Source organism: Rattus norvegicus, chromosome 13, assembly GCF_021556685.1.
Source record: "Rattus norvegicus strain SHRSP/BbbUtx chromosome 13, alternate assembly SHRSP_T2T, whole genome shotgun sequence".
Classification (NCBI taxonomy): Eukaryota; Metazoa; Chordata; class Mammalia; order Rodentia; family Muridae; genus Rattus; species Rattus norvegicus.
In genome coordinates this window covers 96,743,400-96,770,483 of record NC_141546.1, presented here as the reverse complement: position 1 = coordinate 96,770,483, position 27,084 = coordinate 96,743,400, and the positions used below count along the sequence as shown (strand labels likewise).

General features: G+C 49.6%; 1 protein-coding gene across 3 annotated transcripts in view; it reads left to right on the top strand.

Annotated features, from left to right (window-relative positions):
- Capn2 (calpain 2) overlaps positions 1-26,857 on the top strand; it is a 50,727-nt gene extending 23,870 nt beyond the window's left edge. Inside the window, exons 3-21 of one of the 3 annotated variants that reach the window (NM_017116.2) lie at positions 664-782; positions 1,322-1,455; positions 2,432-2,600; positions 3,511-3,594; positions 4,575-4,660; positions 5,886-5,960; positions 7,050-7,210; positions 9,193-9,362; positions 10,982-10,993; positions 11,865-12,076; positions 13,734-13,770; positions 15,043-15,108; positions 16,606-16,663; positions 19,781-19,845; positions 20,834-20,902; positions 21,273-21,351; positions 23,256-23,372; positions 23,827-23,885; positions 25,850-26,857. In NM_017116.2, coding sequence (NP_058812.1) covers positions 664-782; positions 1,322-1,455; positions 2,432-2,600; positions 3,511-3,594; positions 4,575-4,660; positions 5,886-5,960; positions 7,050-7,210; positions 9,193-9,362; positions 10,982-10,993; positions 11,865-12,076; positions 13,734-13,770; positions 15,043-15,108; positions 16,606-16,663; positions 19,781-19,845; positions 20,834-20,902; positions 21,273-21,351; positions 23,256-23,372; positions 23,827-23,885; positions 25,850-25,873 — 1,796 coding nt within the window. In that variant the 3' untranslated portion in view covers positions 25,874-26,857. Of the gene's footprint in view, positions 1-663; positions 783-1,321; positions 1,456-2,431; positions 2,601-3,510; positions 3,595-4,574; positions 4,661-5,885; positions 5,961-7,049; positions 7,211-9,192; positions 9,380-10,013; positions 10,015-10,981; positions 10,994-11,864; positions 12,077-13,733; positions 13,771-15,042; positions 15,109-16,605; positions 16,664-19,780; positions 19,846-20,833; positions 20,903-21,272; positions 21,352-23,255; positions 23,373-23,826; positions 23,886-25,849 lie in introns of all 3 variants that reach the window. The other 2 variants (XM_087580489.1, XR_015635162.1) reach the window with 2 other exon arrangements.
- The last annotated feature ends 227 nt before the right edge of the window (positions 26,858-27,084 follow it).

The window sequence follows — 27,084 nt, the reverse complement described above, 5'->3', positions numbered from 1 at the left end:
GGCCAGCCCAAGTTCATGCATACTGTCTGAGTTCATGCATTGTTGCACACTCCCGTGATCACACTGTCCCTGTCCCTGCCCAGGCATCTCTCTCCTTGTCTCTGAATTCTTGTAGGAGATGGGCAGTGTTCAGCCCCTCCTCGTCGACTGCTGCATTTTCTCCCTCTCATTCAAACTCCTCTCGGAAACCTCTTTTTTTTTTTTTTTTTTTTTTTGGTTCTTTTTTTTTCCGGAGCTGGGGACCGAACCCAGGGCCTTGCGCTTCCTAGGTAAGCGCTCTACCACTGAGCTAAATCCCCAGCCCCTCGGAAACCTCTTTTCACTGAGGCCTCTTGTTGCCCTGTTAAGTTCGGTTCGCCCATAGATGGGCATAGTTCCTGTGTGTGAGCACAGGGCCAGGCTCTAACGACACAGTTCAGCCATCGCAGAGTTCTGAGTTTCTCAGACAATGAACCTCTCTTGTATCTAGCCATCCACACATGGCGTTTCTCCATCAAAATATCCACCAGACCAGGTGACCTATCCCGTAGTTGAAGACTGTCTGAAACACTGCTCCGTCTACTCCAGGGTAAGGTTGGGTTTTAAGCACCCAGCTGCAGGAACAAGACTTCACAGCCTCCGGGAGCTAAGACCTGACCAGAGCTCATGGCTTTGCATTCTCAGGGGACTGCTGGCTTCTGGCTGCCATCGCCTCCCTCACCTTGAATGAAGAAATCCTGGCTCGAGTTGTGCCTCTAGACCAGAGCTTCCAGGAAAACTATGCAGGCATCTTCCATTTCCAGGTAACTTAATGGTTGGCCAAGGCACCTCCCCGTCCTGGCTCAGGGACTCAACAGATTCCTCCAGCTTGACTTTGCTCCTCAGCTTCCTGGTCCCTGGTGGTTTGAGAACTCTGGGGGTCAGTTCTGTTCTGCAAAGAATGCTGGAAGAGAGAAATTTTCCCAACCTGTCCACCATGTGGAGTCCCATCATCAGAATGGCTGGGAGTTGGGGGTGGGGAGAGTCCATGGAGGTAGATCATGGTGTACAGGAAGTAATGTGTTCAGGAAGTAATCCCTAAGTTTTTAAGTTTATTATTTGAGGTTTGAGATAAAAGGTTAAAAGGCTTCCTTTCCCTGATAGCAAATGAGAGATGGCATTTTTAAAGTGTGTGTGGCTTTGGAGACCTACATTGAGCTCCACTGGCCTCTTGCTTGGTGAGGGGCACGCTTAACATAAGACACTGAAGAGAATCATGGGAACTTACAACAAGGGGCTGGGCCAGATGAAGCCAAGGCTCGGAGTCCCAGCGCCACCCTCTCTTGTCCCCCATGCCCTGCAGTTCTGGCAATATGGCGAATGGGTGGAGGTGGTGGTGGACGACAGACTGCCCACTAAGGACGGGGAGCTGCTCTTTGTTCATTCAGCTGAGGGGAGCGAGTTCTGGAGTGCCCTTCTGGAGAAGGCCTATGCCAAGTAAGTAACCACGCCCTTCCCCAACACCCCATCTTGCCCCTGCTGCCCTGGACTCTAAAACAGGAGCTATTTTGGGGACTGTTTTGAGTAGACATTCTGTTCTATAAAAGGATGACTTTGGCCCAAATTGGGCTCTCAGTTCAAGGAGGCAATGTGGGCATGGGAGTTGTTCACATGATACACTGGTACAGGACGGTCATTGTTTTTGAGCAAGGGAACTGGAACATGCTGAGGCTAATTGCTCTGGCCTTAAGAACTCTGCTTCTTTGGTGGGCCCCGTTGCCTCTTAACCAAAAAGACCAAAACCTTCTTCCAATGGCAAATCTGCCCATTGCAAAGGTAGGAAAATAGTGGAAACTCACCCAGAATAAATCATGCGGCTGGTAAGAATGGTTTCCCAGTTCTAATCCTAGCTGGGCCTCACTCAGATGGCCCGAAGTTGTGCCAGGTCCACCCAGGATGTCAGCCCTCTGAAGTGGAGGTCTCAGGTGCTGGTGCTCTCGCTGCATTAAGATCGGAGTGAGTGGGTTTAGGATCCCTACAGCCCCAGGCTAGAAATGGGGCGTAGGGACTCCCTGTCCTTAGCCAAGAGAATTTGGAGCATAGAGCTCAGGGCATGACCACAGGAACCTGCTGTGTGCTTCTCAGGAAGCTGGATTCATTACTTTAGTGTCAACCTCTGTGTCAAGGCTAGAGTCAACACCAGAGGCTGGATCAGAACTAAGTCTTTCCAGCTCCAGGGTTCGGTACAAATTCTAAAACATGTCATAGCCGCAGAGGAAAAGTAACTACAGAGATAGTGCCTTGCCTTCCTGGGTACCCCAAGTTGGAGACAAAGACAAAGAGAATGAAAGCAGGGGACCCCATGAGCTCCCATGGGGGGGATCTGAGTTGGAGTGGGGTGGCATTTTCAGGGATGAAGGTGCACCCCGCAGCATCCAGGGCACTGAGTGGCAGTGTGAATTCCCTCCTTCAGGATCAATGGGTGCTATGAAGCACTCTCAGGGGGTGCCACCACTGAGGGCTTTGAAGACTTCACAGGAGGCATTGCCGAGTGGTATGAGCTGAGGAAGCCTCCTCCCAATTTGTTCAAGATCATCCAGAAGGCTTTGGAGAAAGGTTCTCTGCTTGGCTGCTCTATCGATGTAAGTCTCCATGGTCCTCTCCAAGCACTTCAGTCTGCTGTCGCTCCGAGGAGGGGTGGGGTGAGGGTGGGGTTGGGGATGAGGGGCTCTTTAAAACAAAGGTGCATTCCACTGCTCAGCTCCCGAAGCCCAGGATCACTAGGCAATAGCTCTCTAGGGGGCGCATTTGAGATAGGAACAGTGATTCCTGCCCTTCCTCCCCAGCCCACTTTGGATTCTAACTGTGCTGAATCACTCTACTCAAAGAGCGCAAGTTACACAAAGTCCCCCATCTCCCTTCTGCTGGTTTTAGCACCTTGTCCCCCACCTGCAGGGCTGTTTGAGCAGCCCCGCAGCCTCTCCTCACTCTGTCCCAGTGCTCATGGGTCCTGGCTAAGACTGCAGGGAGTACCGCAAGGAACTGTTTCTTCAAAATAGCTTTGCAGGCAAACCTCACCAGGGAAATGGAAAGTGAGCCTGACCCAAGTCCTGGCGAGGAGCTTCCCCAAGCTGGGCCCAAAGAATGGGAAGGGAGGGTTTTTAAGGAGTTGGCAACCCAATACACGGATTCTGAAGCGAGGGTAGAAATAAAAAACTGCCATCGTTGTGCAACTGAGCTGGGCGGGGTAGGGGTGCGGAATTAGAGCATCTTGGCTACAGTTCCCCCATGGGGTGTCTGTCTCTAGGCCTCCCACAGACCCTTGTCTCGAAGGTGAATCCCTGCACACCCTCCCCATCCAGAAGATGATTCCTGGGGCTTTGGGATATGCGCCAACTTGCGCCTTGGTGATCAGCAACTGAAAGCTGCTCCTCCAGGTGGCAGGATGGATGCTCAGAGTCCCCCAGGCTGGGCCCGGGTGCTTTGTGCGTCCTTCTGGGCCATTTGTATCCGGGCTAGAGCAGCCGCCGCCTATTGTCCTTGCGTTTACAGATCACCAGCGCTGCGGATTCTGAGGCCGTTACGTACCAGAAGTTGGTGAAAGGACATGCGTACTCCGTCACTGGAGCCGAGGAGGTACGGGCCCCTGCTAGTTGGTGGCTGTCCGGGGTGGGGCCTCCAGGGTGGCAGCTGCCTGGCGCGCGCTGCCCTCTGCTGGTCACAGCGGCGGCTGCAGGCGTTCTTCGGATCAGCTTTAAAAACAACCCCCAAACACAGCACTTCCTGTTTTATACTCTTCAAATTACGGCTCCTGGGGCGTGGTGGCTCACACCTGAAATCCTAGCCCCTGTTTCTCAAGTCCTAGGATTTTTTTTTAAAGACTTTTTTAAAATGTGTATTTTAACTTGGCTAAGTTTGCCACACAGGCTGTCTCCAAATAAGTGGCTGGGTTTTTTTCCCCCAGCCATTTACAAGTAAGCTACAGGAATGGTGGGACTGTCGTCCCAGCTACTTTGGAGTCTAGACAGGAGGGTCATTCGAGTCCGTGTGCTCAGAGGTTAGCCTGGGTAACCCAATGAAACCTTGACAAAACAAAAAACAACAGCAGAAACCCAAACCGCATCTTCCTTTCTATCCAACACCTTTAAGCAACTGAGAAAGCGCCTCTGAGAGCCTGTAACAAAAGTACAACCTATTATAGTTAACTGCGGTGTAGCTGTAACACCCCAAGCACGGACACCAGGTTGAGCTAGGCCGGTTGTGCCTCCCTCCCACTGCTGACAAAGATTAAAGGGCCCAGTCTTTAGAGCCAGCTCCTGGGAGCTTTAATTCTCATTTCCTTTGTTTTCGGGGAGGTGGTGGTATTTGTTTTGCTTTGTTTTGTTTGTGATGGAGTCTCACTGGCTTCCCTGAACCTTGGGGAGAGACCTAGGTGCTTGGGGTTTAATTCTGATTATTCCAAGGCTGGCTGGGAGTGATCTGAGCGTCAAGCCCTTTCCAGCTTCCATGATCCTCCTCCACCCACTTATCTGAAGCGGGGTGGGGAGGGTCCAACCCCCCCACCCAAGCCTGTGTGGCCCTCAGCCTCTTCAACTTTTTTTCATTGGATCCTTCAGGTTGAAAGCTCAGGAAGCCTGCAGAAATTGATACGTATCAGGAACCCCTGGGGACAAGTGGAGTGGACCGGGAAGTGGAATGACAAGTGAGAAGGGAACAGAGTGGGCGGGCCAGGGTGCACGCGCATCCTACAGGGAGGGCCAGCTGAGTTGGTCCAGGAAGCATGTGCATCCTACAGGGAGGGCAGAAGAGGGCCAAGGAGGGCTGAATGCAGCTCAGGGAGGAGGCACTGTGGGTGAGGCCAAAAAATGAGGTTCTGAGGTCCCTCCTCACACTGCGTGTGCCCCAGGCCTGTGCTAAAGGGTTTCGCAATCAGATCACTACTCTCAGCACTGAGCAGCCCTGGCTTTGCCCAGGCCTCCAGCAGGCTACATTCTTTCCCTACCTCACAGTCAGTGGCCCGACCGACTGTTCTTTTCCAGCTCATGCTCACTCTGCTACTGGGCCCTCTGGGGAAAATACACCCCACAGACCAGTGAGATGGCTTAGCAGGCAAAGGTGCTTGGTACCAAGCCTGATGACATGAGTTTCTGATCCCTGGGACCCACGTGGAGGAACGAAAGAACCAGTTAACCACAAGCTACCCTCTGACCTTCACAAAGGCACCATGACAGAGCGTCCACCACCCCGCTAGACTATTCGAGCGAGCACACACGCACGCACAAAAAAATAAATGTAAACAGGAAAAAAAAAGAAAAGAAAAGGCACCGTCATCCTAATACATCAAGGCATGAACAGTGCACCAAGAGCAGAGATGAACTCATTGATTCCCCAGGGCTGTTAAACTTCAACCCTCTGGGGCAAGTGATCCATTGAGCCTCTCTGCTGGGTCCCCCGACTCTTCCCGAGGTGCATGTCCCCCTTTTCTACCCCTTTCCTGGCTTGTTCTAAGCAGCCCTGCCCTCAGCAGAGGAACACCTATGGGCAGACTTCCTTCCAGGTTGCCCTGGGGGTGGTCCTTGGTGGATGTCCAGTTGTTGCCCCTAAAAGATCTGCCAGGAGCATCTCCCCTGACACAGGCAATGCTCCTTCGTCCCTTGATGGTGGGCCTTGCTCATTTCCTACTCTTCTATCCACCATGGTCCGGGAGAGCAAGACGTCTCCCTTGCTCTGTGCTGCTTAGATTATGCTTTGCGTTTCACCATGGGGTCTGGATCCAGGTGGGAGAATCCCTTCCTTTCTGAGGCCTGGGCCCTTGGTAGGTAGTCAAAGAGGCTGTGTTCCGTGCCTCAGTCTTTGGGGACTGTAGAGAGAAATGGTCTTTACCACACATTGGTTCCTAAAGCCTCTCTTATTGCTTTGCTTTTCAGCTGCCCCAGCTGGAACACGGTTGACCCAGAAGTAAGGGCAAATCTAACAGAACGGCAGGAGGACGGAGAATTCTGGTAAGTCAGCGGAGGCTCCAGGGAAGTCAATAGGCAGGGAACCAGTCAGAAATGCATCCACTGGGGTTGGGGATTTAGCTCAGTGGTAGAGCGCTTGCCTAGCAGGCGCAAGGCCCTGGGTTCGGTCCCCAGCTCCAAAGGAAAAAAAAAAAAAGGAAATGCATCCATCACGCTGAGGCATGTGGTAGGGCACTGTGGCTTTGCTGCTTTTAATGCATCTAAGTGCCAAGCAGATGGTACACCTCTATGCTCTCTAGAAATTGAGGAAGAGGGCTCACACATCAGAGACCAAGCTGCACAGCCTCAGCTATCCAGAAAAAACCTGTCTCCAACAAAGGAAAAAAATCTCTTTATGATTCTAAACAACTCTTAAATCTCTTCAATGTGTCCATCTCAACTGTGGGGTTGACACCCTGGGCAACCTCACCAAGGCTGAAAGAAATTCCTTCAGAAATGTTCAGACCCCAAGAGAAAGCACAGAGAAAGATGGGACCTTTCCTCCCACCAGTCTCTAAATAGACATCTTGGCTCATTAAAAAACCAACACCAAGGAAGGGATGGCTCAGTGGTTAAGGGTGCTCTCTGCTCATGCAAGTCTGAGTTCAGTTCCCAACCCCACATGGTAGCTCATAGTTGCCTGTAACTCTAATTCCAGGGGATCTGGCTTCCTCAGGCTCCTGCTTGTATGCAGGGCACAAAAACTTACTGACGCAAACACACAATTTTAATAAAATAAATAGAAAGAGACTGGCTCCTTAGTGAGCAGAGAGGGTCCCTCATGTATGCACTGCCCCACAGAACACCTACATTGGTCATTGTTTGCTCTGTGAGCCCAGATGTTGTCTCTGTTCATATCTATTCATGGCTTTCATTTCACATATGAGAACTCTGGGGTGCAAAGAGAACTCATCAATTTGCCTAAAATCACCCCTTAGAAAGTGGCTGTTACAGAACTACATTTAGGGCCCTCTGAGTCTGGCCATAGTGCCCACTCCTGGGTCTTAGGCGGTCCCAAACCTGACCAGGTAGAAGTTTAAGGATGACCCTGTGTCATCTGTAACTCAGGACGCCTTGTCTCTGCTTTGCTAGGATGTCCTTCAGTGACTTCCTGAGGCACTACTCTCGTCTAGAAATCTGCAACCTGACCCCGGACACCCTCACCTGTGACTCCTACAAGAAGTGGAAACTCACCAAGATGGATGGGAACTGGAGGCGAGGCTCCACTGCAGGGGGCTGCAGGAATTACCCAAGTAAGTGTTATGACCATGAGTGGTTGCAGTCCCATGGCCTCCTACCTGGAGAGAGACGCCACATCAGCCTGAAAGCCTGGGGGAGTTGGCTCCCACTCACCCAGGCCCTCGTTCTCTTCCCTCACCACCAGCCTTTGTCTCAGCATCTATTTTTCCATTTTCTCAGCCTTACTACTTCCTGCATTCGTTTGCTCTGGTACCCTTTGGACCCCACATCCACTGATGGCCTTCATCCAGTTTATGGAGGCAGTGCTAAGCCCCAGTTCATAACGAGCCACCCCAGGCCCTCATGCACTGCATCCTGGGACACACGAGCCTCTCGCTGTAGTCTGTCACCCTCTTGTGTGTCAAGTTTACTTATAAAATGTTTATAGCTGGGTGTTGGTAGCTGCGTGCCTTTAATCCCAACACTCAGGAGGCAGAGACAGGCAGATCTGAGAGCTGAAAGCCATTGTGCTGTACAGAGTGAGTTCTAGGACAGTCTACACAGAGAAATGCTATCTCAAAAAGACAGACAGACAGGAAGGAAGGAAGCAAGCGAGCAGGAGAGTGCTTCTCCTCTGTTCTGCTCTGTTGATTCCTTTGCTGATCTCTTCTGTTTTGATGGCTCAGTCCTCTCCTACTCTGTCCCATAGACACTGTCTGATCTCCATGACACTGCCAGTGATAGGGTGGGGTGTACAGAGAGTACTGGGAACTGTTCCAATGAGCTTCATCTGTGTATTAATCTTCTCGATGAACTCAACTATTTTCATTTCCAACTTGAGGATGATGGGACATGGGAAGTGGCTGGCCCAAGGTCACAGAGCTTTCTGGGGTTAGAACCCAGGCAGTACGGCTATGAAGTCACTCTTACTCTGGTGGCAGATCATGGCCATATTTTGATTCTCTGTTGCGGATGAGGAAACAGAGGCTGTAGGTCGTACACCAGGCCAACAGAGCAAGCAGACTAGCCGGCCAGCCCCTCCAGTCCCAGCATGCAGTTCCAAGTGCAGCTCTAGAGGCTTTAGCACCCACAAAAACACCCTGTACCCCTTAGGTGGGGAGTCTGCAGACACTCTCTCAAGGACCTCCGAGCGAATGCTCTTGCCCTTGGGGACGTCCTAACTCAACAGTACTTACTCAGTGACACTGAGGTAGCCTAGAGCTTCGTACACAAATGAGTATGTGCCAGTACAACTGAGATTAAAGAAGCAGTTGTGTCATGGCTGCCAACACTGCGAGACCATGCTTCCAATTCAACCCCAGAGGCCATTGTGTGAAGGATGGGAGGCACTCAGACAGGAGGGACTCAGTATCTGGCTGCATATGGGGTTTGGAAGTGTGGGTTGCAGAGGCACCATAAGATGTTTTCTGGCCTCTGCATTTGCAAAGGAATGGCAGGGCGAGGGGGAAGACAGGCACAGTGTGCAAAGATGTCCTTAGGGAGCACCAAGGCAAGCCAGCCTAAGGGCAAAAAAGTACCATTCCTGCTTTAGGTCCTCCTGAGGTGCACACTGTGCCAGGAGCCCAGTGGTCCTCCATTTGCTATGATGTGGGTGATAAGCCTTTGTGAAGACTTTGTAAGGGGACCAAGAATGTAACTCTGATGGGAGTGAATCCCTGGTTCAGTTTCTAGTACTTGCCATGCCTGCACTGAGCAGGTAGAGAGTCAGGAGGACCAGAAATTTGAGCTCATCCTCAGACACATAAGCAAGTTTGAGGCCAGCTTGAGCTGTAAGAACCCTTGTGCCAGAGGAGAGAACCCAAGGAAGCTGTCTCCTCACAGTAGCTGCAGGCAGATTTGACTCCGAAGCCCGTCTCTGTCAGTAGCCACTCCATCTAAGAGGTTGCCGTTGGCCTCTTCTGTGCTTCCTCTTTTCCCACCAGCTCCTTTTTTCTCATCCTTGACCCACCACCTCCAGCCACAAGGCCAGACCCACCGTGGTTCTCAGATCCTGGAAATTTATTCAGGGCTGGGTTCCTCTGACCTTGTTCCACAGATACCTTCTGGATGAACCCTCAGTACCTAATCAAGCTGGAGGAAGAAGATGAAGATGATGAGGATGGGGAGAGGGGCTGTACCTTCCTGGTGGGCCTCATCCAGAAGCATCGGCGGCGGCAGAGGAAGATGGGTGAGGACATGCACACCATTGGCTTCGGCATCTATGAGGTATGGGCAGAGGATGGGTGGAGCTCTGCCTTGCCTTGCCTTCCCTTCCCTTTCCTTCCCTTCCCTTCCCTTTTCTTCCCTTTCCTTCTCCCAGGCCCCACATAGACCCCACAGGCAAGACTTGGAATAAGACAGAGGACAGGGAACTTAGCCAAGCCAAAATAAAGAAGCCAGCATAGCCAGACTTAGCAGTAATTGACCCAAGGTCTATACAGCTGTTTGTGTCCCCAGGGACCTCCTGGCTCTTTCTTGGGCTCCCATAGCTACCCTCTTGGGAGTTCCGTGCTTGGAAAAGACCTCCGTGTCCCCGTTCACATCCCCTAGTCCTGGCATTCTGGTTAGCCCGGCAAACTCAAAAAGAATAGAACAGAATATTCTAGAGCACACCAAGAAGTATTGAGAGGGCTGAGCTCAGCCAACAGGTCCTAATGGCCAGAGACCAGCCAAGTCTTTGGCCTGGATGAACAAGAGCCCACAACAGGATAAAGAAGGGCCATTAGGCTCCCCAGGGGCTGGCTGGCTGCAGCTGTGCTCTCACAGGTCCTTTACTTCTCAAGGGACTCGGTGTCATTCCAAGCCAAAGAAAAGCCCTGCCTGCTCAACTGCGCCAGAGGGGCAGCCTTGTCAAGGCAATCTCTTCTTCAAGATAAGGGTTAGAGCTAGGAGACCTGACTCCATGTGAGGGCTCAGCTGCACAAAACATGGCGTTGCTTGGCAGATGAGCAGATCATGGAAGACCTCAGGGATACCTTTTTGCTTAGTGAGTGAAATCCGGCATTTGCTGGACTCTTCCTGGTTCTGCAAACCCTGCTACCCATCATTCCCTCAGTTCCATGTTTAGCAAGGTCACGTGGTAGCCTGAACATGACTTTGGGAAATGGTAAACATTACCAAGCCAGACCTCTACCCACAAACTCCAAGCACACTCCCAGAACACTGCGGAAACCAGACTAGGTGTCAGGGAGGCAGTCTAGCCCCTGTGCTCCGCACTGGCAACATGGCAGCTTCTGATTGGCTGACAATCTGAGCCCCACCCACCAACCTGAGAAATGGGGTTGGACAAAAAACATCAGTTTAAGTATCCCTGGACTCTCAGCCTCTGAAACGGCGGAAGCTCAGGACTTGGGCAGAATAGCTCAGAAATGCCAAGTGAACTGTGTCTGCTCATGCATGCACTTAGAAGTCCAGTCATGCGCTTTCAGAGTTGGGCAGGATGTTGGCAGTTATCAGTCCCATTTGACATGTAAGAAAACTAAGGCCAATAAGAGAAAGTGGCTTAGTGGAGGAGATACAGACTGGGTGTGGCTTGCCCTGGCCTGTTGCTTCCTCCACCTGTAGCCAGCCCTACTTTCCCTGAGCAAGAGGTGGGTGTGGGCATCCACACAGATAGCTGGTGACCAAAAACAAGTCACCACATGCCTGAATGATAGTAAGGGCCCATCCACCATATCATCGGATCCTAAAAGGGTTTCCTTCCAATGTGCTACTTTGAGTTACAGTGATGACCTAGTTAATAGCACCGGAGCTACCTAGAAAACCCTTGGTGAAGAGTCGGGCACAGTGCTAATGTGTTTGTTCTCAGCTCTCCAAATCTGAACCAGTCCTCCTTTATTTTTCAGGTCCCAGAGGAGGTACGTCTGGCATGTGTCAGTCCCCGTCCCCAAGCCTCCAGCTGCCACCAAGATTGAGGCTTAGCCAACCTGATCTCAAGGAGTAGTGGGAGCTTCGGAGGGGGCTGGTGGCTGGGGATGAGCCCTTGATCCTGCAGAGGCCATGTGGAAGTGGCTCCAATTCTGGGGCTGACTGGAGTAAGCTCAGGGCTAAGTATCTAGAGAGTTCATTAGTGCTTACTGTTTCCCCCACAGCCCTGAGAACAAGCAGAGGCGGGGTTGGGGTGGGGGTCGGGGAGAAGCAGCTCTCAGGCTATGTGACCTTCTATGCCTGACATACTCTCTCTGAGCCTTGCTTTCTTTTCCAGTGTAAGTAATTAACCATCAACCACTCTGGGCACTGTGGGCATGAACTGGGGTACAGTAGGCCACAGTTAACAGTAATAAAGTGCCTAGGAGCCAGGGGACTCAAAAGGTCATTTACTAAATGGCCATACCAGGTGCCCGGACCCACCCATGGCCATTCAGATAGACAATTAAGATTTATTGTGCTGTGGGCCCAGCCTTGAGTTACATCTAGTTTGACAGCCAGGCTCCTTTCTCTGCTTTGTCTTTCCTTTTGTCGGCCTGTGAAACACAACATAGAAGTGATCTGGATCTGTTGTGAGGGAGGGACCTCTGGCACCCTGATTGTCACCTAGAGCGAGGTGGATGGGAAAGGGGTGTTCCCATCATACCTGGTCATGCCTGAGCTCCTTACCAGTAGTGTGATGCTCAGGGTGGAAATTTCACTTCCCATCTAAAATGATCCAGGCATCGTCCCCACTATTCCTCTGGGAGTGAACGTGACACAAGTGCAAGCTCCTTCCTCATTGCTTTGTTTAACCATCAGCTAACAGGGCAGACCAACATCCACCTCAGCAAAAACTTTTTCCTGACAACCCGAGCCAGGGAGCGGTCAGATACCTTCATCAACCTCCGGGAGGTCCTCAACCGCTTCAAGCTGCCCCCGGGAGAATATGTCCTTGTTCCTTCCACCTTCGAGCCCCACAAGAATGGCGATTTCTGCATCCGAGTCTTCTCAGAGAAGAAGGCTGACTACCAGTAGGTTCTGTTACCTCTCCCTGTTTCTGGCCCTGGTCTGCCCTTCACTTTTCTTTTTCTCTAACACCAACCTACTTGGCAGGTCAGTGTAGGGCTGGAGAACTCTGAAAGTTCTACTCAAGGAAGCAAAGGGAAAAGGCACTCAGGACATGCTAAGTTGGAACAGGGAAGCTGGGGAAGTGAGTGGCTTGCAGTCCAGTGCCACAGTCTGTTATGAATTACCAATTGTTAATATAATTTTAATGGCCCATGTATACCCTCTGTGAGCCCACTCCTGGCATAACCCTGGCTTTCCCAGGTTATGTGTAATCGATAGTATTGATGTCCAAAACCTTCCCAGTTTTAGTCAGGAAGTCTCTGGTGGAACCTTTTAGGCAGATATGACAAGTTCCCACCATTGTCCCTGTGGCCTCAGTTCTGCCACCCCTGTCACCATGTAAATCATTTAGCCAGCAGACAGAACCACCTCTGGACACTGTAAACCAAAGGAGGATCACTGTAAGACTGTAGGGACCCCAGCAGTAGAGACAAAATTGGAAAGACAGGAACAAGGGTACTCTGGAGGAACCACAGTTGGGACAACCTTTGCTTAAGACCCAAAGGTCCCATAGATTGTGTTTGATGGGGTGGGCATGGGCCAGTCTCTACCCATTTCCTCCTGTGAAAGGGAAGAGGCATTGGAAGAGAGACCATGGAACCTCTGCTTCAAGACACTACATGACAAGAGAAAGAGTTTCCGTTCCCAACAGTTGTGAACCAGTAAATGCCACTAGAGCATGGTGGTGGCTCCCTCCCAGCATGGTCCTCCTGTTTCATTGAAGCTTGCTGCAGGGAAAGGGCTGAGTCATTTCACTTGGGAATCCCAGTGTGTCCAGCCTGCTCTGGTCAAACCCTATGCTGCCTTTCTCCCAGGGAAAGGCCCCCAGTGTGAGCTCTCTGCCACTCAAAGATGCTGCCCTGACCTGGGACAGCCAACCTACTGCAGATCCCAGCTAGCAGCACTTGGAAGTCCCTTTACCCTCCTGTGACGATTCAGGCCTGCAGGTGGGGCTCTCAGTAACCTAGTTTAAGACTACAGGCACCCAAGTAAAGCTTTCCTAGGCTTAAGTCTCCTCACTGAAGGACCCAGCTTATGGAAGGGACTGTGTGGAAGTAAGCTAACATTGCCATTAGGTTCCACAGGGCTTGTTCCAGCCCAATGTGGGACAGAGTCACAGGTTCATGCAAGCAATTATTAGGTAGTTTTCTCCTGGCACAGGATGCTTTAGATGGAACTTCAAAGTTGTCCTTTGAGACTAGGGATGTAGCTCAGTGGCAGGTGCTTACTCAGCATTGTGAGACCTCAGCACTTTAAAAAAAAAAAGCAAAGCAATGAAACAGGTGTCAAGAAACTGTCCAGCCAGAAGCCAAGTCCCAGAGCCCTTGCACTGGACCACTTAGGAAGCTGTTTGATAAAGACCCAAAACCAACAAAGTATCTCTACCCTGGCTACTGTTGCCAAGAGGCTGTGTTATCACAGAAACCGGGTACAGAGATGCCCTCTGCCACAGCATGCTTCATTGTAAACACTGCTGTTCTGTCTCCAAGAGTGACTTCTGCAATACTTCTAGCTCACCCTCCCCAGCCTTCTAGTAACAAAATATCCTTCTCTTTCCAGAACTGTCGATGATGAAATCGAGGCCAACATTGAAGAGGTATTTCTTCCTTAACTCTCTAACTCTGCTCATTGATGGGTGGACACACAGGATGTTGACAGAGCAAAACCACTGTGGGGGCCTGGGCACCCCTTGGGCTGTGTGAAGACATTTTGAAAGCCAGGCTACAGCCAGTCAGACTCTTGCTCATTAAAGCCCAATTATTCGTGTGCAGGGGGGTCGGGGTGAGGTTGGAGGGTGGGAATAGGGAAGGACAAATCACTAATGCTGCCCTAAACAGGCTGGGCTCTGGTCATTCCCCTTGCTCAACCTCACTTTTTTTTTTCTATTTTTCGGAGCTGGGGACCGAACCCAGGGCCTTGCGTTTGCTAGGCAGGCGCTCTACCACTGAGCTAAATCCCCAACCCTCAACCTCACTTTTATCATTTAGAAAATGGACTCAAAGGATGAGGAGATTCCTCATTTTCTGAGAGTTCTAAGAATGGTTCAGTGGTAAATCCCGAAGGGCTTTAGAGGTGTAATTCAGGAATTTCACCCAAGGCCCAGTCTTAGCAGAACTGAGTAAAAGTACCATAGGCTAGAGAAAGGAAGGGGGTCTTGCTTCCTCTCTCAGAGTCCCCAAGGTGACTCTGATTGGATCATAGTTGCTGAAATCCTGTGCCTCTCATACGTACCCAGTGGAACACCAAATGGTTTGTAATTGACTAAACTTTCCACAACATTCCACTGGGCTCCTGTTGGAGTAGACCATACAAGGTCATTTTAGTTAAATATTAAAGATACTTGGGATTACAAGAAGTTAAAGGGTAACCTCCCTGCCATGTGGTTTCCACCCCCTCTCATGGGCTTTAGCTAAAACAAAACAAAACACCTTACCTGGGCATGGTGGTACACACCTGTGATCTCAGCACACAAGAGGTAGAGGCAGGAGGATGAAGAGTTCAAAGCATCTTTGGCTCTACAGTGAGTTCAAGGCCACCCTGGACTACTTGAGACCCTGTCTCGAGAAGGAAAAAAATTCTCAAAAGACAGGTGTGGTGACGCACACCTGTAATCCCAGCACACAGGAGAAGGATCAGGAACTCATAGCCATCCTCAGCTACATAAAGAGTTTGGGGCCAGCCTGTGTTATATGAGTCCTTGTCTCAAAACAAAACAAAATCATTAATTCCTCATAGTGACATTCATTGTAAGCCCAGGAGCCTTAGAATTCTGGCCTGAGGGACAGGAAGACTGGAAATTGGGGGGTTGGGGATCTTGCTGTCAATCTCCCCTTTAACCCATTTCCTGTTTCTATGTCTCACCTTCTAGATTGAAGCCAATGAGGAGGACATTGGAGATGGATTCAGAAGGCTGTTTGCTCAGCTGGCTGGAGAGGTAGGTGTCATCAAGGTCCTGCTGACTCAAAAGAAAAGTGATCTCCTGGCGGAGACTTCCATCTAAGGGGAAAGGAAGCAAACCAAGCAAAATCTGAACTGTCACCGGTCGCTCAGACCCTTAGCTTGGCATTCCTTGTTCATATCCTCTCAAGCCCTCTGCTGTCTTCCAGGGCAGCCATGGCTCTGCTCTTCTTTCCATGAGATTCTCCCTCACTTTGAGGCTGTTTTGTGTCCTCTCTGTCCCATGCCAACGGTGACAGGAAACTTGACTCCCAATCTTGGCCTCCATAAACATACCTGAGATAGAAGGGACCCATTCCTCCAGAATGTAAGGAGTTTACACCAAAGCCTTGCTTGTCTTTTTCTTGAAATATTTCCCTAGCCCTACAGTCTCATGACAGAGCCAATCAGCCCTTTCTTCCCAGCAACTCCAGAAGCAAAGTGTCCTCCTCCACTGTGTAGCTCTCTCTAGTGTAACCGTGAAAGAGACTTATCAGAGTGCTAAGCCAGATGCTGTTTGTGCTAAGGCACCATCTGTCCCCTCTCCACAGTTTCTCATGGGAAGGGGCATCAGAGAAACTTACTATCCCCACTGACTGAACCACATATACCCCACACATACACACACACACAGTGAACAGAGTTAGCTGGACCTGAGATAGGACACTGAGGAACCCTGGCAAGTGACCCCAGAGAGGAGATGAGCCGTCTTGGAAATGGCTGTTCTCTTTCTTTCTTCCTTCCTTCTTTCTTTCCTTCCTTCCTTCCTTCCTTCCTTCCTTCCTTATCAGACCTCCCTTTCCCCGAGTACTCCCTCACACAGATCCTCCCCCATTCTCCCCTCCCCTTCTCCTCTGAAAAGAGGTACCCCTCCCCCAGGTATCTCCCCTTCTTCCTACACATCCAGTCACTGTAGGACCTGGTGCATCCTCTCCACAGAGGCCAGAAAAGGTGGCCCAGGAAATGGCTGGTCCTAAGCAGTTTCAGGAACTCCAAAGTCTGAGTTGTAGAGGTTAGAGGAAGCCTGCCAGGTAGGAGGGATGGTTAGGGAGGACGAGGCTGCCACAGAGAAAGGGTGACTGACTAGACCTAACCTACATTACCACAGTATGCTAAAAACAAGCCAGGGAAGTACTTAGTGTAGGTTGGGGACAGCAGCACCAACATCACTTAGGTTGTTAACAATGCAGTCAAGATTGCATTGCTAAGATGCTAACCACTTGGAGGCCGGAGAGATGGCTCAGTGGTTAAGAGCACTGGCTGCTCTTCCAGAGGTCCTGAGTTCAATTCCCAGCAACCACATGGTGGCTCACAACCATCTGTAATAGGATCTGATGCCCTTCTCTGGTATGTCTGAAGACAGCAACAGTGCCCTCATATAAAATAAATAAATAAATCTTTAAAAAAAAAGATGCTAACCACTTAAGGTGTTCACAGTGGTTCGCCCAACGCCTACCGGGAAGCCCATAATGATGTTCTGGTCATACGTCCACAGGATGCGGAGATCTCTGCCTTTGAGCTGCAGACCATCTTGAGAAGAGTTCTAGCCAAGCGTAAGTGTCCTTTTTACAAATCCCTTATCCTACTCTTCCCGCTTTAGATGTGAGGGGACATGGGCCAACTCAGCAGCTGTGGCTAGACCATCACTCTCTGTTCCTACACCAGCATGACCTTTGCACTGCCAACACGGGAGGAACAGGATGGAGCAGACTCCGAGTGAGGTCATAATCTAGGGCAAAGGTTCCTGGGTCTAGAGATCACAGAGGAAATCCAAGTTCTTCTATGGTTGCGCTCTGTGATCTAAACCCAGTTAGACCACCCGTCTGATTACCCCCACCCCATCCAAAATAGACATACTGTGACTTCCTCTTCCCAGTGGTTAAATACTACTTTGTGAGATAACATCTAAAACTCTGCCTGCATGCTGTAAACAGAAGTTCTTATAATGACTAGCTGGTAAGGAAAGGCTAAGTCAGCCCAGAGGGTGGGCACCAGAGTCCTGAGTTCCTAAGTTCTCTGTCTACATAGGGGAGAGGGCACCTGTCACTGACTGGCCAGAATGACGGACAATACGCCATCTTACCCACAGACTAGGAGAGATACATTGCAAAGTCTCAACACCCCACCTTGAATTAAATGAGCTTCAATTCACTTGAGCCAATGGGACCAAGTAAATGGTGTCTAGATTCTGGAAATACATGCTCAGGCCCAGGTCAGAGGCTTCCATAAAGCAGGGAACAAGACTAGGTAGAGATCGGAGAATGAGGCAGAGTCAAGGTTATCGTCAGCTTTTTTTTTTTAATCTTATAGCTATTACTTTTTAATTTTTTTCCTTTTAAAATATATAGGTATTATTTTTTACATGTATATATATATATATATGTGCACATGTATGTGCACACATATGTGTGTATGCACATGAATGCCACCTTGCACACATAGAGGACAATATGCAGGAGCTGTTCTTTTCTTCCACAGTATGGGTTCTAGACGATGAACTTAGGTCATCAGACTTGATGACAAGTACCTTTACCTGTTGACCCGTCTTGATGGCCTTTTTGGCTTTGAGATAGGGTCTCTCTCATTCTGTAGCCTAGAATGACCTCCTTGAACTCAGTGTGTAGCCCAGGCTGGTCTTGATCTCACAGCAATCTCCCGGCCTTAGGCTCCTGAGTCCTGAGGTTATGGGTGTGATCAACCATGACAGCTTTGCTAGCTGTTCCTTAAGTAAGAAATTATCAAAGACTGATGCTCACTCCTCCTGCTGCTGCTCATCCCTAGAGAAGAGGGGAAATAAACCTCTCCCACCTCAACCCTTACAAGTCACGATGCTTCTGACAGGATAGTGGAGTAGTTAGCCAGTGTGTAGTGCCTGAAGTCATGCGGATCAGAAACACACACACACACACACACACACACACACACACACACACACTGTGACATCCTGAGTATCAGCTCTATCAGTCATCAGGGACGTTCGTGACCTCCAGGGGCTGCCGTTCCATCTGACGCCAGACCAGACGACCTCCCACTCGACCCCTCTGGATAAAAGAAATTCGTGTTTTAGAGCTAAAGAATAGCCCAAGGTCTGGAGGGTATTCCAGACATGGTGTGTGTCCCTTGCAGATATGGGAGACAATGGGTCCTGAACAAACAGCTATAGGAGAGCATTTGTGCTTCATAGATCACTCAGCAGTCAGAGTGAGGGTGGCTGGAGCCGGCATCCAGACAGGGCTTCGCCAGGGCTGGGCTACACGCTCCTCTTCTAAAACGGGAGAATAGTGACTGCCAGACCCAAGGATGGTCAGAGGGCTCCTCAGTTGGCTGCAGTGTATGCAGAAGACAGTCTCTTTGTCTCTCACAGCTGGGATGCAGAAGAGCTAAGCCATGCTTGGTCCAGCCTGCTCCCAGTTGAGGGAAAGCGTGGGCTGCTGAGCTCAGGCCCCTCCCCTGCCTGTCTGGTGACTCCAGCCTTCTGCCCAAGTGTCCCCACACAGCCTCATGACCCTACATGGAACAATGGATTGCTGTCTAGTGGAATAAGTTTAATACAGTGTAGGCCCAAATATTCTACAAAGACATCACCAAAAGGGTTATTCCTTGTGGCCTGGAGAGATGGCTATGGGGCTCAAGTGCTTGCCGGGCTGCTATGAGGACCCACGTTTGAATCCCTGGAACCTCTATAGAGCCAGGCACAGTAGGATGCACCTGTGCCCCAGTGTTCCTATGGTGAGATGGGAGATGGAGGCAAGAGACCCCAGAAGCTTGTGGGTATCTCAGTCTAGCACCCACAGTGGCTAACGACAAAGAGACCCTGTCTCAAACAAGGTGAAAGGTGAGGACTGACACCCCAGGCTGTCCTGACTTGTACCATGTGTCATGGTACAAACCCGTCCATACTCACACGCATGCATATACATCCATCATACATACACATCACTATCATCCTCATTACACACGCACACACACGCGCACACACGCACGCACACACACACGCACACACACGCGCACACACGCACGCACGCACACACACACACACACACATGCAGAGCTGCTCCTCGTGAAGTCCGTAGGGAGTGTGACGAGAGTCTCAGACCACATGCCACCACCAATGACACAGAGCTAACCTAGTAAAGGTTCTGAGTCCTCCAATCTCTCTGTCACCTCAGACAGAGACACACCGGTCTGCAGATGGACCAGTGGACCCTCGGCCTTCCTCTCTCTGCTCAGAGCCTACAATGAACGCACGTGCTCTCTGGCTGTGTGTGACCATAGGCACTTTCCCACCCTGTCAGCATTTAAAGGTTCAGCTGTAACCAGGTGTGCTGGCACATGCCTACGGTCCCAGCACTTGGGAGGCGGAAGTGTTGACTTTGAAGCCTGCCAAACTCCATCGCAAAGCTTAAAAAGTCCAGTCACTTTCTTATTCAAAAAGAATAATATTACTTTAATATTAAACCCTGTTTGTCCATGGCAGTTATACAAAGAAATCAAGTACACTTAACACCCTCTGTGCGTTCCCGTTTGACAGCCAGTCACACATGGCTAAAGTAATCCGATTTGCTGTCATAGTGGCCTGCAGAGAGGAAGGACATGTCTACCTTTGCAGGAAGTTCTGGGAGACAGTGCTGGTCTGGGAGGCTCCTCATACTCTTTATTTTATCTTTTAGGCGAAGACATCAAGTCAGATGGCTTCAGCATCGAGACCTGTAAGATCATGGTGGACATGCTGGATGTATCCTTTCGTGCGCTCCAGAGAGTGGAGCCTGCCTCCTCAGATAAAGGAAAGGAGTCCACTCCCCACCTGCCTTCAGAGGCTTGATTTGTGGACAGGCAGCCTGTCAGGTCTGGGGCTAGAAACCTGGACCCTACACCTGCCGTCTCTGCCCAGAGCAGCCTCGGGGGCTTCCTGGGTGACATCGTTCTCCAACTTTTCCTAAGCAGAGCTTCCCTAAACCACAGTGGGCCTGACAGGAATCTGTGTCCTTAGCGAGATTTCCTTTTAAAGCCGCGTGTGGTGGAACACTTGTGTCAATTCCAGCACATGGTGGGGCCAAGGCGGGAGGATTTCCAGTTTAAGGCCAGCCTGGGCTACATAGAAAAATCCTCTCAGACAAACAAGCAAACGGAAAAGTTTCTAGACCCTAAGATGAAGGCCCGCCTCCATTGTTATTCCTTCTCTTTGGCCTAGCCTCTCGGGGATGCCCACCTGTCCATGGAGCAGACTGAGCATTCTCTCTCTCTCTCTCTCTCTCTCTCTCTCTCTCTCTCTCTCTCTCTCTCTCTCTCTCTCTCTCTCTCCATCTCTAATGCTCAGTGATTGAACAGTCCAAACTTCTGACACTGTGTCTACTGGCCACACGGCATGTACCTATGACACCACCCCCTTCACAAGATGCCCCTTCAAAATACTCGAATAATGTTCAAGGGCCCAGATCTATCTGTCACCTCATAACAAACTGTTATCACGATCTGGGGGCCCCATAGCCCCTCAGTCAGCAGACAGCGTGCACACACACACACACACACACACACACACACACACACCCTTCCTGCTACTCCCTTTTGAGGAAACTCAAGGGTGTGAAAAGCAAAAGGCAGATCCTTCAGTGAAACCTCCCTATGCTTGCTTTGGGAAGACCAGCAGGCCCAGCCTGTAGGCCAACCAGATGGCATTGTACCCAGGGACCGCTTACTCCAGAGCTTTTCTTAACCGAGGGCAGGAAGATGGGAGCGGCAAGCTGGGGCTGAAGGAGTTCTACATCCTCTGGACGAAGATTCAGAAATACCAAGTAGGGCCCTGGGTACCCCAGGGTGGGTAGGTCAGTGCTGGGGGACATTTAGGCATATGCTTTAAGGTGTAATGGTTCTGGAGAGTAGGGGCACATTTCCAAGGGAATTGAATTTCGCGGAACTCAGCAGAGGTGAAGTTTGCTTGTATGCTGACCAACCAGGCAAAGCAAGGACTTAGCAAGTAACATAGCCTTGTCCTATCATTTGCCTGATTGGTGACCAGAAATGAGGTCACTGTCAAGAGTTTCCCGAGAAGGCTGTGTAGAAAGAAGTCCTTCGAGCCCACTCAGCACACACCTAACAGGCACCTTGACACCTCACCTGTTTTGCTTTGGGTCACAGTTCTAATAAGCATTTTTCATGTTCCAGAAAATTTACCGAGAGATCGACGTGGACAGGTCGGGAACCATGAATTCCTATGAGATGCGGAAGGCTTTGGAAGAAGCAGGTAATGCTTTAGACCCACACCTCCCAGCCCGTGTTTTCTGCTGAGCTCCTGCATACGGCATAATGATGCTTTGCTTCTGGGTCTGGAAATGGAGCTCAGAGGTAGAGCTCTTACACCATGCACAAGGCCCTAAGTTCTGTCCCCGGGAACAGCCTGGCAGAGCAAGCAGGTGAAGCCAGTCAGCTTTCAGGTGTGTGTGTCTTTCTTGATGTGTCTGTGTGTGTATGTGTGCATGTGTATATGCATGTGTATCCCTCTTCGTATTCCTCACACTCTTTTCTGCTGTTGCTGCTGTATATGTGTCTGTCTGGTGTGTGTATGTGTGTGTGTGTGTGTGTGTGTGTGTGTGTGTGTGTATGTGTGTGTGTGGTATATGTGTGTGTGTGTCTGTTTGGTGTGTCTGTCTGGTGTGTGTATGTATGTGTGTGTGTGTGTATGTGTGTGTCTGTTTGGTGTATGTGTCTGTCTGGTGTGTGTGGTGTGTATGTGTATATGTGTGTCTGGTGTGTATGTATGTGTGTGTGTGGTGTGTATGTGTGTGTCTGTCTGGTATGTGTGTGTATGTGGGGTATGTGTATGTATGTGTATGGGGTGTGTGTGTCTGGTCTGTGTGTATATGTATGTGTGTGTGGTATATGTGTGTGTGTATCTGTCTGTGTGTGGTGTGTGTGTGGTTTGTGTGTGGGAGTATGTGTGTGGGGTGTGTGTGTGTGTTGTCTGTCTGGTGTGTGTGTATGTGTCTCTGTGTGTGTGTGTGTCTGTCTGGTGTGTGTGTGTAGGGGTATGTGTGGGTATGTATGTGTGTGTGGTGTGTATATGTATGTGTCTGTCTGGTGTATGTGTTTGTGTGTATGTGTGTGTATGCATGTCTGTGTGTGTATGCATGTCTGTGTGTGTATGCGTGTCTGTGTGTGTATGTGTCTGGTGTGTGAACTAGGGTGTGAACCTAGCAAAGACCAGCACAGGAGACTTCTGTGCTTTGAGGACAAATCTGACTACAGGAGACTCCAAACAACAGTGGTTCGAAACAGGGTGCATCTTTCCCTCAGGCATCCAAGGTTGGGGTGGAGCTTCTACTGTTAGCATCCCAGGCTCCTCCTGTCCACTGCTTAGGGATCTGGGACAACATGACTTCTGCTCACACACACTATCGGCCAGAACTTGCTCTCAGGGTCTCTTACAGCAAGGGAAGCTGGGAAATGCTGCCAACAGCCACCGGCCTGTTGAAGTTCCTTTTCAGTTCATAAGGAAGATTTAAAATTAATTAGTCTGTCACAATCAGTCCTCTGGGAGAGCTAAATCTTCCTAAGACTAATCTCCAAGCTGATTTAGAACTAACTACAAAAGATGGGATCATGGTTATCAATACAGAGTGGTAAGACCATTGTAGAAAAGCAGACCCAGAGCTTCACTTGTTATCGAGGAAATAGACCAGGGCGATAGAATAACAGAAACCAAAGAAACATCAGAAGGGGCTGCATTGCAAGTTCAACCAGCCGCCGCCCATGGACAAGAGCAATAGCAGGTGTAAAGTGTCACGTGGTGCGGGAGCTGGAAGATGGCTTGGTAGTTCAGAGTATTTGCTGCTCTTACAGAGGACTGACTGGTTACCCACACCCACACTGGGCAGCTCACAACCACAGCTCCAGCTCTTAGGGATCCAGCACCCTCTTCTGGCTTCTGCAGGCACTGCACACAGGTGGTGCGCATATAGAAAAGCAGGTGCACGCATATACATGTTAAAAATATTAAAACAAAGTAATGAAGACAGAGACAGAGAGACAGAGAGAGAGAGTCACGTTGGTTCCACAGCACGTGAGAAGAGCTAGATGGTAGGCCTGACACTGACAGAGCCAAGCAGTGGGCCTGACACTCACAGATGTCCCTTGTCCACTCTCCTCCAGGTTTCAAGCTGCCCTGTCAACTTCATCAAGTCATCGTTGCCCGGTTTGCAGATGACGAACTCATCATCGACTTTGACAACTTTGTGCGGTGTTTGGTTCGGCTGGAAATACTATTCAGTACGTGGCTTTAAACATTTACTTGGAGTAAAGGCCTCTCTCGGCGGTTCTCAGCCTGTGGTTCCCAACCTGTTTGGGGTTTAATGACCCTTTCACACGTCTCACCTGAGACCATAGGAAAGCACGGATTTTTTTTACATTACAATTCATAACGGTAGCAAACTTCTGATTGTGAAGTAACAACGAAAATAGTCTTATGGCCAATTACACCATGAAGAACTGTATTAAAGGGTGGCAGAGTTAGGGTGTTTGAGACCCACTGACCTATCTCGTCCTTCACCGGGGGTGCAGTAGTCACTGATGTGTCTGTGAATTGAGAATAAATTTCCCTTTCCTTAAACGGGGGAAGCAGGAAAGAGTAGTAGCTTGTGGCATCCCACAAAAGTCAACTGCAGCCCTGGACACTGCTCCAGCCCTGCTCCCTCATTTCTCACATCCTGACCTCCCTCCACAGAGATATTCAAGCAGCTGGACCCTGAGAACACTGGAACGATACAGCTCGACCTTATCTCGGTAAGTCAACACCAACCCTGACTCCTGGGAAGGCTGCTGCAAGATGGGTCAGAACAGGCTATTTTGGGGGCTATCTGAACAAACTGTTCCTGGGGTAACTGACCTGAACAGACTGATCCTAGGGCGACCTAAATAGGCTGCTCCTAGGATGACGTTCATTTGAAAACTTGCTTCTGGATTTTTTCTGGTCTGTTGGGAATAGGTCTGTAAATGGTTGGGAGGTCCCACGATGCACTTTGAGTTGCTATTTCTGAACTACTTGCTGATTCTCCAACCTAGGAAAACACACCTGGCTCTCTCGTCCCATGAGCTTTGACTGGAGCATAGCATTGGGCTAAACTAAGGTTGGGTATACCAGATGGCTGAGGAAAGAAATGGTCAGCGTTTGAAGGAGTGTGCTTGTAGAATGAAACCCTTAGTGTAGAATCCAGGCTGACTTCTGGGACATTCATAGGACATATCTACTTAAAGTATTTTCTAGGACAAATACTCCTCTCTACTCTTTCTCCCCTTTGAAAGGAAGCTAACAACAATGTGTATATTTGTCACAGGTCATGATAGGTTTATGTGTCTGGAACACAACAACATATCTCTGAGATCAATCTAAGGCAATATGGTAGGCCACTTCACCAAAAACGAAGCAGGGACATCTCCTTTAGTCCTGCTAACAGAAGGCTCACACACACAGAAGCAGCTGGGTAGCAGAGAGCCTGCTGAGCACTTACAAGGCCCCAGGTTCAAGTCCCAGCCCTGCAGAAAACATCAACATCAGCAGAGAATCCAAGACCCACATGGCTCCAGTTGGTCCCAGAGCCTGGCCGGGCATTGCACAGAAGGATGCAGTACTGGGTGGGAATAGTACTTCTGTTCGCTACTTCTCCATGTCACCTAGGAGAGCCGAATGGCAGGGAGGCAGGGTTAGCCATTTGTTTGGTTTTCTTGAATTTTGAACTCCGGAGCTCAAACAGCTGCTCACTGTTCTGCTGTATGTTGTAAAGTACACGTATCCCAGTGGAAACCTTTTAACCAGTTACAAATGCCCAGCTGCTTAGAGCTATATATGTTTTATCACCTGGAAAGCATCCTTAGCCTGAGCCTGCAATTTAAGGGAAGTCGGTAAAACTAGAATATGAAACATGGCAGGCTAGGTTCCAGAAACTGGTCTGTTTCTCATTCCTGCTGGATAGCCAATTCTGAGTCCCCACCCAGTCCCTGCTTACACATACTGGCCTGTCTGCTGATCAGCCCCCTCCTATCTCCTAAGGAACACATACCCTCCATTTCACTTACCTTCCCAGGTTCCTAAAGATCCTTAGGAGACGTTGCCAAGGAGGAGCCATGTCTAGAAAGTTGCCCCTTAATTATGCAGTGACTTTCATGATTTCAACCTCAGTTGTGGGTTACATCACCCCGGAGGTCTTTTCCAATCAATTTAGAGTCTGCCAGAGTTCCTGTTATTTCAATATAGAACCAAAAATAGAACCAAGGCTGAAAACAGTGTCCACATCTCAAACCATTTTTTGAGGGGGAGAGGGGTAGGTTCTCACTATGGACCCCTGTCTGTCCCGGAATTCTCTATGTAAACCAGGCTAGCCTCAAATTCACAGTAATCTGCCTGCCTCTGCCTCCCTAGAACTCAAGGTATGCACCACCACACTAGCCCCAAATGAACCTCTGATGTGGTGTGTTGAGGCAGAGGGATGAAAAGCTGGTTCACATGTTATCCGGATGCCACCCTTCGTGTATTCAATACTACAACAGCCGCTGGTTCAAGTCACCCAAATCCTCACACTTCTAAATGTAGACTCCAGAACGTTGGCAGAATAAACCGCTAGGGCATGCTGTCTTAGTCCTTGGTAAGCTTTCGGATCCAGCCATCTTCCAGAATAACTCAAAACGACCTATAAGGTCTTTCATTTTAACACCATCCCTGAATGGCCGTTCGGTTCTTTTTCTTCATGCAGTGGCTGAGTTTTTCAGTACTCTGAAGTTACATGCCTGAAGATTTCTGGTGGAAGAAAACAGCCAATGCCTACACTTAAATACTTTGTATCTGGACCTTGAACGTACGGGAACATTTACTTCATCGGGTGATTGTAACTGAAGCTCTAACCGTCAGAGGTGGATGAACTTTCACATATCAGAGTAATGGATCTGCATACCATTAACCAAATGCAAATGAATTGCATAACCCTCGGTAAGGTCAGAGAGAGCTTTATGCCTGTACATAGTATATCCTTTCTACTTCTACACATCGTCTCTTCATAGCAATATTAAACCAGGAAGGACTGTTGAGAGGTTTAAGTAATTGGGCAAACAGCAAATTGATCTCAGAGGCCACAATGCCTTGATGGGAATATTTAAAGAAATTTAAAAATTTAAGATGCAGTGGTGGCATCTTCCACAGCAGGCCAGAGAGAAACAGAGAGAGAGAGAGAGAGACTTGGAAATACAATAATAAAGTAATCTGTGGAGGCGTCTAAAGAATCCAGTCTGATGGAGGCATCTAAAGAATCCAGTCTGATGGAGGCATCTAAAGAATCCAGGAGCCAGGAGTATCTGACACAAGGCCAACCTGGGCTACCTAGCAAGACCTGATCTCAAAAAATAAATGTCAATTAAAAAAAAAGAAGGCATGTTTCCATCATTTGGTTCTAACAAAAGATGGTTTTTATACACCTTTGTGAACAGCAAGCCCTCTTAGACTCAAGTCCTTGACCATATTTGGCCTTAGACATTGAAGTAGTGAGTAGTGAGATCATTTGACTGACCAACTGAGCCAGGTCTGCCATCTGAAAGAAAATCGTGATACAACCCCAGGGATGGTGCCTACGGCTCGGGAGAACAGGGCTCAGAAGATCCTTCTTAAAACAACCAAGCTGGCTTCGTGGTCCGAGGAAAATGCTAGCAACCATACAGACATACTGCCTTATCCACTTCCAAACGTACTGTTAATAAAGAGTTGCAATGCAGTCACGCCGTGCCTTGTTTTTCCTCGTAGAGCGTGGCCCCCGTGGGAGGGTTTCTGAGCGCACAGGTAGCAGCTGGTTTCTACTTAAGTGAGGTCTGCTGTTCTGAAAATTCACGCACTGAGAGAGCATCTTGCCTGTCACTAAACTGTGGACTGTACAATGTTTTAAGACTCTAGTTCAGAAGTTCGGGTCATTCTACCGGAAAGGACAACCTTAGTTTCATCAGC